Raw genomic sequence first — 11,973 nt, 5'->3', positions numbered from 1 at the left:
ATGTTATAACTCTGGTTGCTGTGCTGATTAGAGAACCATCGAAATTACAGAATTTCCTGACATGATTTCGACATATGTTGCTCCACTGAAAGATCGATACGAACATGCGAATTCACTTACTGATACAGTTTGCAGCTAGCTAAAAAAGTGTTCCAAAAGGCAAGGAAGAAAGAGGTTCACATTTGGCAGATGTCATTTTCATCCTGATTCCTGGAAGGTAGCTGCGCCGCTGGGATGCTTTACCCTCCCTCGAGTCATGTTGAACAGCAGCTGCTCTTCTGCTTGTGCTGCTGCTGCTGAATTGGCTGGCCTTTCATCTGGACCAGATTGGATGCCTTCCTCTCAAGGCCTCCAGCTTTGCTGTGGATCAGACACACAAGTTTAATCAGCATAAGCATTCCAAAAACAAAAACAAAAACTGAACATAATAATGCGAAAGCTCATTTGCTCTTCTACCTCTTCTTGATTGCTGCAGACATTGCCAAAAAGGCCTCTTCCACATTGATGGACTCTTTAGCACTTGTTTCTAGGAAAGGAATACCCATCTCATCAGCACAGGCCTGCACTGATTTGCATTGCCCATTTAGCTTAAGAAAATATGCAACAAAACAAGTTCAGCATCGACAGACGAGGAATTGATTCATTTTCCACAGGAACACGACGAATTCCCGTGCCACAAGTATACAGACAGAGCCTAGTTTATGATGAATCAGTATCTCGAATGCAAAAGGGTAGTTGGAACTGTGACCTGTGCCACCGCAGTATCGACGACCCTGCTCTCAGCCAGATCACACTTGTTACCGACAAGTAGCTTGCGCACGCTGTCGTTGGCGTACTTGTCGATCTCGCTCAGCCATTGCTTGACATTGTTGAAGCTCTCCATGTCCGTGATGTCATAGACAATCTGGATACAACGAAACCAAAAGTTTGCTGAACTGTGGTGGGTAAAAGTTGCAGTTTTTGTTGTTGTTTACGGTTGGGGAGATGAGACTTACGATGATCCCGTGAGCTCCTCGGTAGTAGCTGCTTGTGATGGTTCTGAACCGCTCCTGTCCTGCTGTGTCCCACTGTTGTAAATGCAAGAGATACTGATATGAGATGAGATTGTGAGCATTACGGTTTCTGCTTTGCGCAATTGTTTCCGCCGGCAGTAGAATGCAGTTTGTATGTTTGTGATGCAGGAGTTTGATGGGGAATCAGTTCATTTCCAAAACACAAAAAGTTGATGGTTGCAAGTGACAACATATCCCTTACGTGATAAGTAGCAAACTTTGAAGGAGATGCAAACTTGTGAAGAAGAATAGGGATTAATCACTTACAATCTGCAATTTGATGGTCTTCCCATCCATCTCGAGAGTGCGGATTTTCTGCACACGTGCGTCAATCAATGGATCAGAGAAGAACCAAACATAGGATGAGAAATAACCAGCGAGAGAATCATGCTCCAAGAACACAGCTGCACTGCGAGGAGAAGCCACTCACAAAGTCAACGCCGATGGTGCTAATGTAGCTGTCCACATACGAATCGTCCTGGATGAAGAAGAAAAATCAGGACCATGTTTTTATGTGTGATGTTGAGAAGGAAGATGGCGCCATTGGTCAGTCCATCCACCCGCATTGCAAGGAGTAGTAGTAGTAGTAAGAAACTCACGGAGAAACGGAGGAGGAAGCAGGACTTGCCGACCGAGGAGTCGCCGATCAAGAGGAGCTTGAACAGGTAGTCGCTGCACCCAGGACAAGAGCGGCATTTCTCAGTTCACCAGAGCAGAACAGCCACGCAATTAACGGGAGATGTACATACACGGAAACAGAACGGGAGGAACTCACAACTCGTTGCCCATGATGCTTCCTCCCTCCTCCTCCCGAAAGGAAGATGACCAAGAACGGAGCAGGAAGTCGGAGACGGAGAGATTTGGCCTGTGGGCTAGAGGTGGAGAAGAGGCTTCTCAAGGGTAGAAAAAGGTTATGACTCTGAGTGCACTAGGGCAAACTGATCTCCCGGCGCACTTGTTATTTGTTTTTCCATCATCGATCCCCACGCACGCACGCAGGCAGGATCATGACGTGGAACTGCTCCCTCCCTGCACATGACCCTGATTCAGTTGACTCCCCCATTTCTTTAAGATTCATGATGACAAAGCATCCATCACGGGCGCGTCGCGTGCCTTTGTTGGTACTCAGACCTAGTACAATCAATATTGATTCTTTTTTTTTCCTTTTCTTGTAGCGTCATGTAAAGAAGACAACCGAAAGATGCGGACAATGGCAATGGCATGATACATCGCCGTTGAACCGCTGCAGTGCAGTGCCATCTCTCTCATGTGCCGCGAGTCTTGTTCGGTTGCGCAACCAAAGGCTGCTCCGCTTTAGCTCACTATGCGTGCGTGCGCAACCGCCGTGCATACCGTTTTTTTTTCTTTCTGTTTTTCTGATATCGTGAGAGCCATGCCAGTGCCACGCACCGAGATCTTCCCATACCATTACCATATACTGTATGTTGAGAATTCTAAAACCCACTGATACTTCAGAGCCAAGCTCCGTATCACGGCAAATATACACGCTTGCTCTCTTTCTACCGGAAAAAAACAGCCTATCTGACAGGTGTCTGCATATTTGCCGAGATTTGAGGGACAAGCTAGCCGCCCAAAGAGTACTGCTGAAACAAGTAGGACAGTATCGTCTTGTGATCGCCCGACCGGAACCCGGTGTTTGGATCCATCAGATACGGGACCTGAAACACAAACGGATATCAAGCGCGTTATCACATAGTAGCATTACTTTTGCAAATCAGCCTCTTTCGATGCTGGCAAATTCTTTTATACCATTGCACTTCAGCATCGCTCTCAATTTACCTGCTTAGAACCTGCTAAGCTCAGCAGCGAACTCATCTTCGACGACCCCTCTCCCACGTTCTGGAGAACGTAAGGGAGCTCCAATTCACACAGAGCCTCACGGACAATCCTTGCGTACTGAATCACCCACGTATATCAGAAGAAAATATAGCTGACTCCTTGCAAAAAGTACATCGAGGAGAGAAGGGTTCCTACAGTGTTGTTCTCAAATGAGAAGAGTTCCAGCTTCTCTGCAGGTATCACGCCGGCTTTGCTCCACATTGTCATCCCTCTTCCAGCTCGAAGAAGAGTAGGCACCCATCCTGTGAAAATTGTACTGCAAAAAGCTTGATGATATCATAGGATGACTGGAATCGACAAGTGAAGGAAAAGATATTCAAACAAGCAAAGTTGGATACCTCTCAAGGAGGCCAAAAGAAGGGCTCTTTCCTTGTCCATACTGTTTGAACAGGTACTTCACAATGTCTCCTGCACATTCAGGGCACATATCAGTATCTAACTATACAAACGCGAAGGAAGTCAAGTTAAACATAGTAATGGAAACTATTGTTTTGTATGCCAACAAATAAAGAGACCTTGCATGGTACTACCCACTGTCACCGCCACCCAAAGGAAGGACTAACGAGCAATTGGATCTTACCACTTTCATACATTGTGACACCAGTACTTGCATCAACAAGAAGTGGAAACCTGTATAAGTAGGAACAAAAATTCACTTCCATGGCCGTAACGGGAACATGAGAAGAAATGGTCCATATTAATGTAAAAAATGTTAACCATGAATGCAGATTTTATGAAGTTTCCAATCTGCATTTCTGTTCAACTGAAGCTATAAGTAAATGCAGAATTGATGAAGACATACTGCTCCTTCCCTCCAATTTTCCTGACCACATCTCTATGCCTCAGTGATCCTTTTGGGCAAGGATAAACCTGCACTTTTTTAGTATTTGGGGTAAAGTTATCAAGTAGCAAAAATACCAAATTACAATATCATGTTAATAGTCCAAAGGAAAAGCAATTTAATCCTTGACATATATTGCCACGCAACTATAATTCAATTCCCATCAAGGAGAACTGTGATTTTCCTAAACATTGATTTATAATCACACAATACGGTTGTAGGAACGAATGAAGAGGCACTATAAAGAGATGGTTGAACACCTCCGCAGAAAGATCAAGCTCAGTCATGGCCTCCCTGACTCTCCTACAGAAGGGACATGCTTCTATCGGAAAGGTAACAAAAGATGCGATCAGTACATTCTGAAATTACTAGTTTGACATGCCACGAGGCAGAACCAACAGAAAGAAAGAACAATTACCAAACTCATACAGTTGAAGAGTCGGAGCACTCGTTGGTGTACCAACTCTTTCTGTACTACTAGCTGCAACACTTGATCCCCATGGCAGTCTAGCTAAACTTGAAAGGGAAGATGTGGCCACCTGGCAAACAATAAAGAGTCAATTACACCGGTGGTGCTAGAACTTGACGTAAACGGTCACTTTAGTGCTAGAACTTGTGGTGTACATCAAAATGGTGCAAAAACTTGGCTTGGGCATGCAAATACGGTGCTAATCACGTTTGTATATGGCAGCGACGCTGACGAGGCTTGCCATGTGGCGCGGGGCCTGCTGTCAGTGACAGCACTATTTAATTCCTAAAAATCCAAAAATATATTAAGAACTATAAAAAAAATTAACAACCAATTTTAAAAAGTGTTTTCATATAAATTAAGAATTCTAAATCCATTTCTGTATATGTTTACATTTAAATAAATTCTCGTATAAGTTCAAACGTTTTCATGTTTTCAATAAAATATTCATCCCTTGGAATGAGTATAGCATATAAAAGTTTCCATGCCATAAAAATATTATTGTTTTTAAAAAATATTCATGTGTTTTTAATAAAGTTTTTGTGTTTTCTAAAAAATAATTATACACTTTAAAATAAATATATGCATGGAAAAAATGTGAGCGTAGTGTGCCATCAGACTGCAATTCCTCCAATAAATACACATTTGCAATTACATGTATATTATGTATAGTTGTAATTTAAATCTGTTTACAAACTTCACAAAATGAGAAAAAACCAAACATGTTCAAAATGGGCCGCACTAAGTTCTGTCCGTTTTAGCCGACGAGCACATTCTATTGTAGACATAAAGAGTGACTACCCCTAAAAAAATATAAAGAGTGATATGCCTTTATTTAGCCTGCTTGTTTACCTCAACTGCATCTCTTTTCTGGAATTCAAACATTAATTTATGTTGTTTAACTATTGGATATAAACCGTGTGTATCCTGAACTGACATCCGGCGAGATTCGGATCAGTGGCTACATGCACACTCATTTAGCCCGGTGTCACAGGTTTGAGGCCTGAGCAGATCGTTTTTTTGCTCAATTAAAATGTGTTCTGCTGATGGCTGGGACCCGTTTGTCAGGTGCTTTTGCGAAAAAACGAGGCGGTTTTCGAAAAAAGAGCACGCACAGACCTCTTCTTCACTGTTTGGTCGATGACAGCGGGCCCCGCGCCACGCTGGTATGCCTCGTCAGCGTTGCGGTCGTATATAAACGCGATTAGCATCGTATTTGCACGCCCGAGTCAAGTTTTTGCACCACTTCGATGTACGCCACAAGTTCTAGCACTAAAGTGATCGTTTGCGCCAAGTTCTAACACCATAAGTGTAATTGACTCAACAATAAATTAACAGCAGATGGTCGCTGAGAGGCAGGTGGACAACTTTTGCACCAATTACAGTATTAGAATAGAAGTTTGCTCCCACAGGGTATTCATATGGTAACAATTTCACCTGTTGCTACCATTTCAGTAAACTCTAGGTTATAATCCAAGTCGTCTATTTTTCAGTGCTTTTTGTTTTGTTTTGTTTTCCTTGTGATGCTCTCATGTAATGAGTTCCTGTGCTGGTCATTTTTCTTCCCTTCTACTAGTGTCGATGTAGGATTTTGCGAATACAGTACCATTCAGTCTGAATGTGCCAAAAAGTTATACGAAGTTTACCTCCACGATGTCATTCCGCTCTTGAGAAGGATCCCCGCCCTGCATTTCAGTTCACAAAAACCACACATTTTTAGCAAACAAATCCAAGTTCAGTGGAGAAACTGTAGCAGTTAGTTTTTTATTTATAAAGAAAACCAACTGCAGCAGGCAGCAGCTAGTTACCCCGAAGAACTTGAGAAGCGGGCACAAGAACGACAAGACGCTGGTGGTGGCGGGGGCGGAGGTGGTTTCAGTATTCTCGCCCGGTTCCGCGCTCGGAGGCTGCGCTCGGGTAAGGGTGAGCGCATGGGACTGCGGGCGCCGGTGGGGAAGGCAAGGTCGAGTTCGGGCTCGGGCAGGAGAGCGCTTCGGAGGTGGGGCTCGAGATGCAGGGCGGGGGTGGGGATGGCGGGTGGAGTGCGCGAGGGGCAGCATGCTGCGGCCTGCGGGCGCGAGCGGGGGCGTGAGGCGAGAGGCGACTCGGGAGCTTGGCGGGCGTCACCGGCGTGTGGTCGTCGTCGCGGTTCGGGGGACTGAAGCTCTGGTTGGGATTAGTCCTGGCCATGGGCAGCACAGCCCGACCAGCCCGACCCGACCCGGCCCGAAAAAGCCCGGCCCGACGCTGCTCACGGGCCAGGCCTGGGCCTAGATTTCAAGCCTGAAGGCAAGGCCGGGCTGGGCCTAGGCCCGTCGTATTTGCATTTTCTCGAAGAGGCCTAGCCCGAGGCCCATCGGGCTTTTACACGGTCAGGCCGGGTTTGGGCCTGATTTTCTAGGCCCGATGTCCGGGCTGGGCCGGGCCCAGGCCTGGGTTTTTTTGTTAGACTTGGCTAGGCCCGGCGCGAGGGATGGCCAGATATAAAGTTAGGATGGTTGTGTCGCGATTTACAGACCTGCATACGAGGTGGCCAGTGCTAGCAGCCGGTCGGTCGATCTGAACTCTCGATCAATCACCTGCCTAACACCATTGGATGAGTATACGACCATTAGATTATGTTTCCTCCCTGCGCTTCATCTTCTCCTACAGTCAACGCATGAGGAAAAATCTTTTTCCGCCTACGGTAGGCTAGACGTCAGCATAGCAGGCTCATGCGTCTGTACCCCGTTTCGCCGCCCTCGGTCGTTGCGGTCACCCTTGCAGCCGACTGCCATGCTACGCAGGTGGTGTAGGTTGCAACACCCCGTTTGTCGTTGCCGTAGCACTGGCGCCCCCTTCGCCTCGTGCCTGTAGCAGCCACCGTTGTCGGTCCCAACACTAGGGTTTGTCAGTTACAATATCAAACGACACTCTACTCCGAGCTTGTAGTAATCAACATCGCCGGTTCCAACAACAGGGGTCATTAGTTCCAGCATCCGGGATCACCGGCCACAGCACCATGTCGCCATAGTGACCACACCGGCTTTCCCTCCACCCCGAGCTTGTAGCAACCAACATCGATGGTTCCAACATCGAGGGTCACTAGTTCCAGTATCTAGGGTCGCCGACCGCAGCACCATGTCATTGTCGCCGCACCATCCAGCCCTCACCCGAGCTTGTAGCAGCAAACGTCACCGGTTCCAGCATCTGGGATCATCGGTCATAGCACCCTATCGCCGCACCGGCCGCGTCTCCACCCCTAGCTTGTAGCATCCAACATCGTCGGTTCTAGAACCAGGGGTCACCTATTCCGACATCTAGGATCGTCGGTCATAGCACCATGTCGCTGCATCGGCCGCCCTTCCACCCCGAGCTTGTAGAGCCAACATCGTTGGTTGCAAATACCTTCTTAAAGGAGGATTCAGGGACAAATGGCCAGTCATAATCCTCCCTAAGGTGTTTCCCAACATGAATTATGTCATGACATCCTATTAGTTATACATCATATATGTGAATTATGTCATGCCATCCTTTTTTCTCCCACTACCTATTACATTTGTGATAGGTGGGAACCCGATGAACGAGTTCACGCCCGAGGGTGGCCTGATCTTCACGTCGTAGGATCGAATCGGGAGGGATAACTAGATGCAAGTAGCTGGGATAACTAGCTGCAAGTAGCTGGGATAACTAGCTCTATACCTGCCAAGGTTGGATGCAACTCGTACGTTGGGGAAGGCTGACCGAAGCTACAAGAACTCCAACCCGCTATCCGAAGAATTGCAGAACCACAAACCGGGACTAACCCACACAAAATGGCTGACAGCATAGAGCACGAACTAGGGGAACTAGAGGCTCCTTCTAGCGAATCTAAATGAACTCACAAGAGGAAAGGTAGCAAGATCTCTCGGATCTCTCTAGCAGTCTTGCTGCATAAGCTTGTAGTTGAATGGTTTGACAAAAGGTTCTTCTAGAGGATGGGGGAGATGGGGTTTTATAGCAGGGACAAGCCCCCTTAGCTAGGTGTGAAAATGGTTTCAAAAGTAAGCAAGTTTGCATGGCTTTCTTGGTTGAATAAGCAGTCAACTTTGGAAGTTGTTGGAGAGCTCCTCGGAAATTCACGAAGCCTTGGCAGCTTGGACACCTTCCACGAGATTGGCTAAAACTTTTGACTCACAACTCCAAATGATGTGAGGTTTTTTGCATTGGAAAGATAATTTGATGTAGCTCCTGGTGATGTACCACTATGGCCCGTCTCTCCACCACATGGGTGTGGCACAATGAAACATCAGAGGTAAAAACTGACAACATCAGCTTCACTTGAAACTTGTTTTCTCCAAACTTCTTTCTCCAAATCAGTTGCTTCAAGTGCTCAATGGTTGTTGGATTTATTCCATGTGATACCTAGATTCAACCAACAAACAATGGAGATGAAAGTGCAGCCATGTGTTCAAGATTGTGGTATAAACTTAAGTTAGCATTCACCTAGTGATAACCCACAAGTATAGGGGATAGCAACAGTTTTCGAGGATAGAGTATTCAACCCAAATTTATAGATTTGACACAAGGGGAGCCAAAGAATATTTGAAGGTATTAGCAGCTGAGTTGTCAATTCAACCACACCTGGAGATTAATTATCTGCAGCAAAGTGATCAGTAGCAAAGTAGTTTGATAGTAGTAACACAATAGTAACAGTAACAGTGATGGCAGTAATTTTGTAGCAAGTGTAACAGTGATGATAGTAGTACTAACTTAGCAGAAACAATATAAGATAAATTCGTAGGAATTGGATCGGTGACTTGTTGGATGATAGTCATCATGTGACAGTTATAACCTAGGGCGATACGGCACTAGCTCCAGTTCATCGATATAATGTAGGCATGTATTCCGTAAATAGTCATACGTGCTTTATTAAAAGAACTTGCATGACATCTTTTGTCCTACCCTCCCGTCGCAGCGGGGTCCATATTGGAAACTAAGGGATAGTAAGGCCTCCTTTTAGTAGAGAACCGGAACAAAGCATTAACACATAGTGAATACATGAACTCCTCAAACTACGGTCATCACCGGGAGAAGTCCCGATTATTGTCACTCTGGGGTTGTCGGATCATAACACGTAGTAGGTGACTATAACTTAAAAGATCGAATCTAGAACATGGATATAATGGTGATAACATAAACGGTTCAGATCTGAAATCATGGCACCCAGGCCCAAAGTGACAAGCATTAAGCATGGCAAATTCATAGCAACATCAATCTAAGAACATAGTGGATACTAGGGATCAAGTCCTAACAAAACTAACTTGATTACATGATGAATCTCATCCAACTCCTCGCCGACCAGCGAGCCTACGAAGGAATTACTCACTCTCAGTGGGGAGCATCATGGAATTGGCGATGGAGAAGGGTTGGTGATGACGAAGAACGAAGATACCCCTCTCCGAACCCCAAACGGACTCCAGATCTGCCCTCCCGAGGAAGAACAAGGCTTGGCGATGGCTTCATCTAGTGGATCGCGATAATTCTTTTTCCTTGATTTTTTTTCTCCAAAAATAGGATTTTATAGCGTCGGTTTCGGGGTCTGCGGGGGCCACCAGGTGGGGACAACCCAACTAGGCGCGCCAGGAGAGGGGGGCGTGCCCTAGTGGGCTATGCCCACACAGGGGCCCCTCTCCGGTAGGTCTTGGCTCCAGAAATTCTTATATATTATATAAAAATTCCTCACAAAGTTTCGTTCCATTCCGAAAACTTTTATTTCTGCACAAAAACAACACCATGATAGTTCTGCTGAAAACAACGTCTGTCCGGAGTTAGTTTCATTCAAATCATGCAAATTAGGGTCCAAAACAAGAGGAAAAGCATTAGGAAAAGTAGATACGTTGGAGACATATCAACCCCCCCAAGCTTAAACCTTTACTTGTCCTCAAGCAATTCAGTTGATAAACTGAAAGTGAAAAAGAAAAACTTTTACGAACTATTTTGCTCTTGTTTGCATAAATAAGCTTAAACAGCACCCAGGTTTTCAGCCAACATTATAACTAACCATGTCGACAATAACTCTTAAATATTATAATGACTCATACCAATGACATAATCAGCTAGCGAGCAATAATGAGGCATCTCAAACGATAACATATTGTCAAAACAACCATGATATAATATGACGATAGTGGTATCTGAAGGAAATATGCCCTAGAGGCAATAATAAAGTTATTATTTATTTCCTCATTTCATGATAAATGTTTATTATTCATGCTAGAATTGTATTAACCGGAAACATGATACATGTGTGAATACATAGACAAACATATAGTCACTAGTATGCCTCTACTTGACTAGCTCATTAATCAAAGATGGTTATGTTTCCTAACCATTGACATGTGTTGTCATTTGATTAATGGGATCACATCATTAGGAGAATGAGGTGATTGACATGACCCATCCCGTTAGCTTAGCACTTGATCGTTTAGTATTCTGCTATTGCTTCCTTCATGACTTATACATGTTCCTGTAACTATGAGAATTGTGTAACTCCCGTTTACCGGAGGAACACTTTGGGTACTACCAAACGTCACAACGTAACTGGGTGATTATAAAGGAGTACTACAGGTGTCTCCGAAGGTACATGTTGAGTTAGCATAATTCGAGATTAGGTTTTGTCACTCCGATTGTCGGAGAGGTATCTCTGGGCCCTCTCGGCAATGCTCATCACCTAAGCCTTGCAAGCATGTAACTAATGAGTTAGTTATAAGATGAAGTATTACAGAACGAGTAAAGAGACTTGTCGACAACGAGATTGAACTAGGTATTGGATACCGACGATCGAATCTCGGACAAGTAACATACCGATAACAAAGGGAACAACGTATGTTGTTATGCGGTTTGACCGATAAAGATCTTCGTAGAATATGTAGGAACCAATATGGGCATCCAGGTCCCGCTATTGGTTATTGACCAGAGATGTGTCTCAGTCATGTCTACATCGTTCTCGAACCGTAGGGTCCGCACGCTTAAGGTTTCGATGACAGTTATATTATGAGTTTATGTATTTTGATGTACCGAAGGTTGTTCGGAGTCCCGGATATGATTGCGGACATGACGAGGAGTCTCGAAATGGTCGAGACATAAAGATTGATATATTGGACGGATATATTTGGACACCGGAAAGGTTCCGGAGAAGTTTGGAGCCCCGGGAGGTTACCGGAACCCCCCGGGAGGTATATGGGCCTTATTGGGCCCATGTAGGAAGAAGAGAGAAGGAGCAAGGGAGGGGGGCGCCCCCCCCCCCCAAGCCCAATCCGAATTGGGGAGGGGGGCCGGCCCCCCCTTTCCTTTCTCCTTCCCCCTCTTCCTATTACTACTACTAGTACTACTTCCTAATACTAGTACTCTTTCCTTCCCCCTCCAAATAAGATAAGGAAAAGAGAGGGAAACCTACTTGGAGTAGGTTTCCCCCTCCTCATGGCGTGCCCCCCCTAGGGCCGGCCACCTCCTCCCTCCCTCCTTTATATACGGGGGTAGGGGGGCACCCTAGAACACACAAGTTGATCATTGATCGTTCCTTAGCCGTGTGCGGTGCCCCCCTCCACGATATTACACCTCGGTCATATTGTAGCGGTGCTTAGGCGAAGCCCTGCAACAGGAGAACATCAAGATCGTCACCACGCCGTCGTGCTGACGGAACTCCCCCTCGGCGCCTCTGCTGGATCGGAGATCGAGGGTGCGTCATCGAGCTGTACGCGTGTCAAGAACTCGGAGGTGCCGGAGTAACG

At 45.7% G+C, this 11,973-nt stretch overlaps 2 protein-coding genes across 3 annotated transcripts; both read right to left on the bottom strand.

Annotated features, from left to right (window-relative positions):
- Position 1: 1 nt before the first annotated feature.
- LOC123189309 (GTP-binding protein YPTM1) lies at positions 2-2,123 on the bottom strand. Its single transcript, XM_044601697.1, has 8 exons — positions 1,828-2,123; positions 1,652-1,724; positions 1,483-1,530; positions 1,320-1,367; positions 996-1,067; positions 749-904; positions 457-560; positions 2-360 (listed from the first exon to the last, which is right to left on the bottom strand). Exons 1-8 carry the CDS (start codon positions 1,839-1,841, stop codon positions 255-257), a joined length of 621 nt encoding a protein of 206 aa, XP_044457632.1. The 5' UTR covers positions 1,842-2,123; the 3' UTR covers positions 2-254.
- Positions 2,124-2,452: 329 nt separating this feature from the next.
- On the bottom strand, positions 2,453-6,371 carry LOC123189306 (uncharacterized). 2 transcript variants are annotated; one of them, XM_044601694.1, is made up of 10 exons: positions 6,031-6,371; positions 5,869-5,907; positions 4,172-4,292; positions 4,014-4,072; positions 3,715-3,782; positions 3,493-3,542; positions 3,251-3,320; positions 3,048-3,168; positions 2,853-2,969; positions 2,453-2,731 (listed from the first exon to the last, which is right to left on the bottom strand). In XM_044601694.1, exons 1-10 carry the CDS (start codon positions 6,280-6,282, stop codon positions 2,636-2,638), a joined length of 993 nt encoding a protein of 330 aa, XP_044457629.1. In that variant the 5' UTR covers positions 6,283-6,371; the 3' UTR covers positions 2,453-2,635. The 2 variants fall into 2 exon arrangements, with proteins under 2 accessions (XP_044457629.1, XP_044457628.1); XM_044601693.1 differs by having other exon boundaries at positions 4,014-4,075; positions 6,031-6,364.
- Between the last annotated feature and the right edge of the window lie 5,602 nt (positions 6,372-11,973).

The sequence above is a fragment of the Triticum aestivum genome, chromosome 2A (assembly GCF_018294505.1).
Source record: "Triticum aestivum cultivar Chinese Spring chromosome 2A, IWGSC CS RefSeq v2.1, whole genome shotgun sequence".
NCBI classification, from domain to species: Eukaryota; Viridiplantae; Streptophyta; class Magnoliopsida; order Poales; family Poaceae; genus Triticum; species Triticum aestivum.
The sequence above is the reverse complement of the archived record's forward strand: the minus strand, read 5'-3'. Positions and strand labels throughout refer to the sequence as shown.

Excerpts from the sequence above, each read along its gene's own strand:
- LOC123189309 (XM_044601697.1), bottom strand. Across the intron at positions 1,531-1,651 it reads GCTTCCTCCTCCGTTTCTCC|GACGATTCGTATGTGGACAG; the intron begins GTGAGTTTCTTA and ends TTCTTCATCCAG. Across the intron at positions 361-456 it reads TCTGCAGCAATCAAGAAGAG|CAAAGCTGGAGGCCTTGAGA; the intron begins GTAGAAGAGCAA and ends TCTGATCCACAG.
- LOC123189306 (XM_044601693.1), bottom strand. The coding sequence starts at position 6,282 with ATGCTGCCCCTCGCGCACTCCACCCGCCATCCCCACCCCCGCCCTGCA. Across the intron at positions 3,783-4,013 it reads AGCTTGATCTTTCTGCGGAG|GTTTATCCTTGCCCAAAAGG; the intron begins GTGTTCAACCAT and ends AAAAAAGTGCAG. Across the intron at positions 2,732-2,852 it reads GCTTAGCAGGTTCTAAGCAG|GTCCCGTATCTGATGGATCC; the intron begins GTAAATTGAGAG and ends TTTGTGTTTCAG.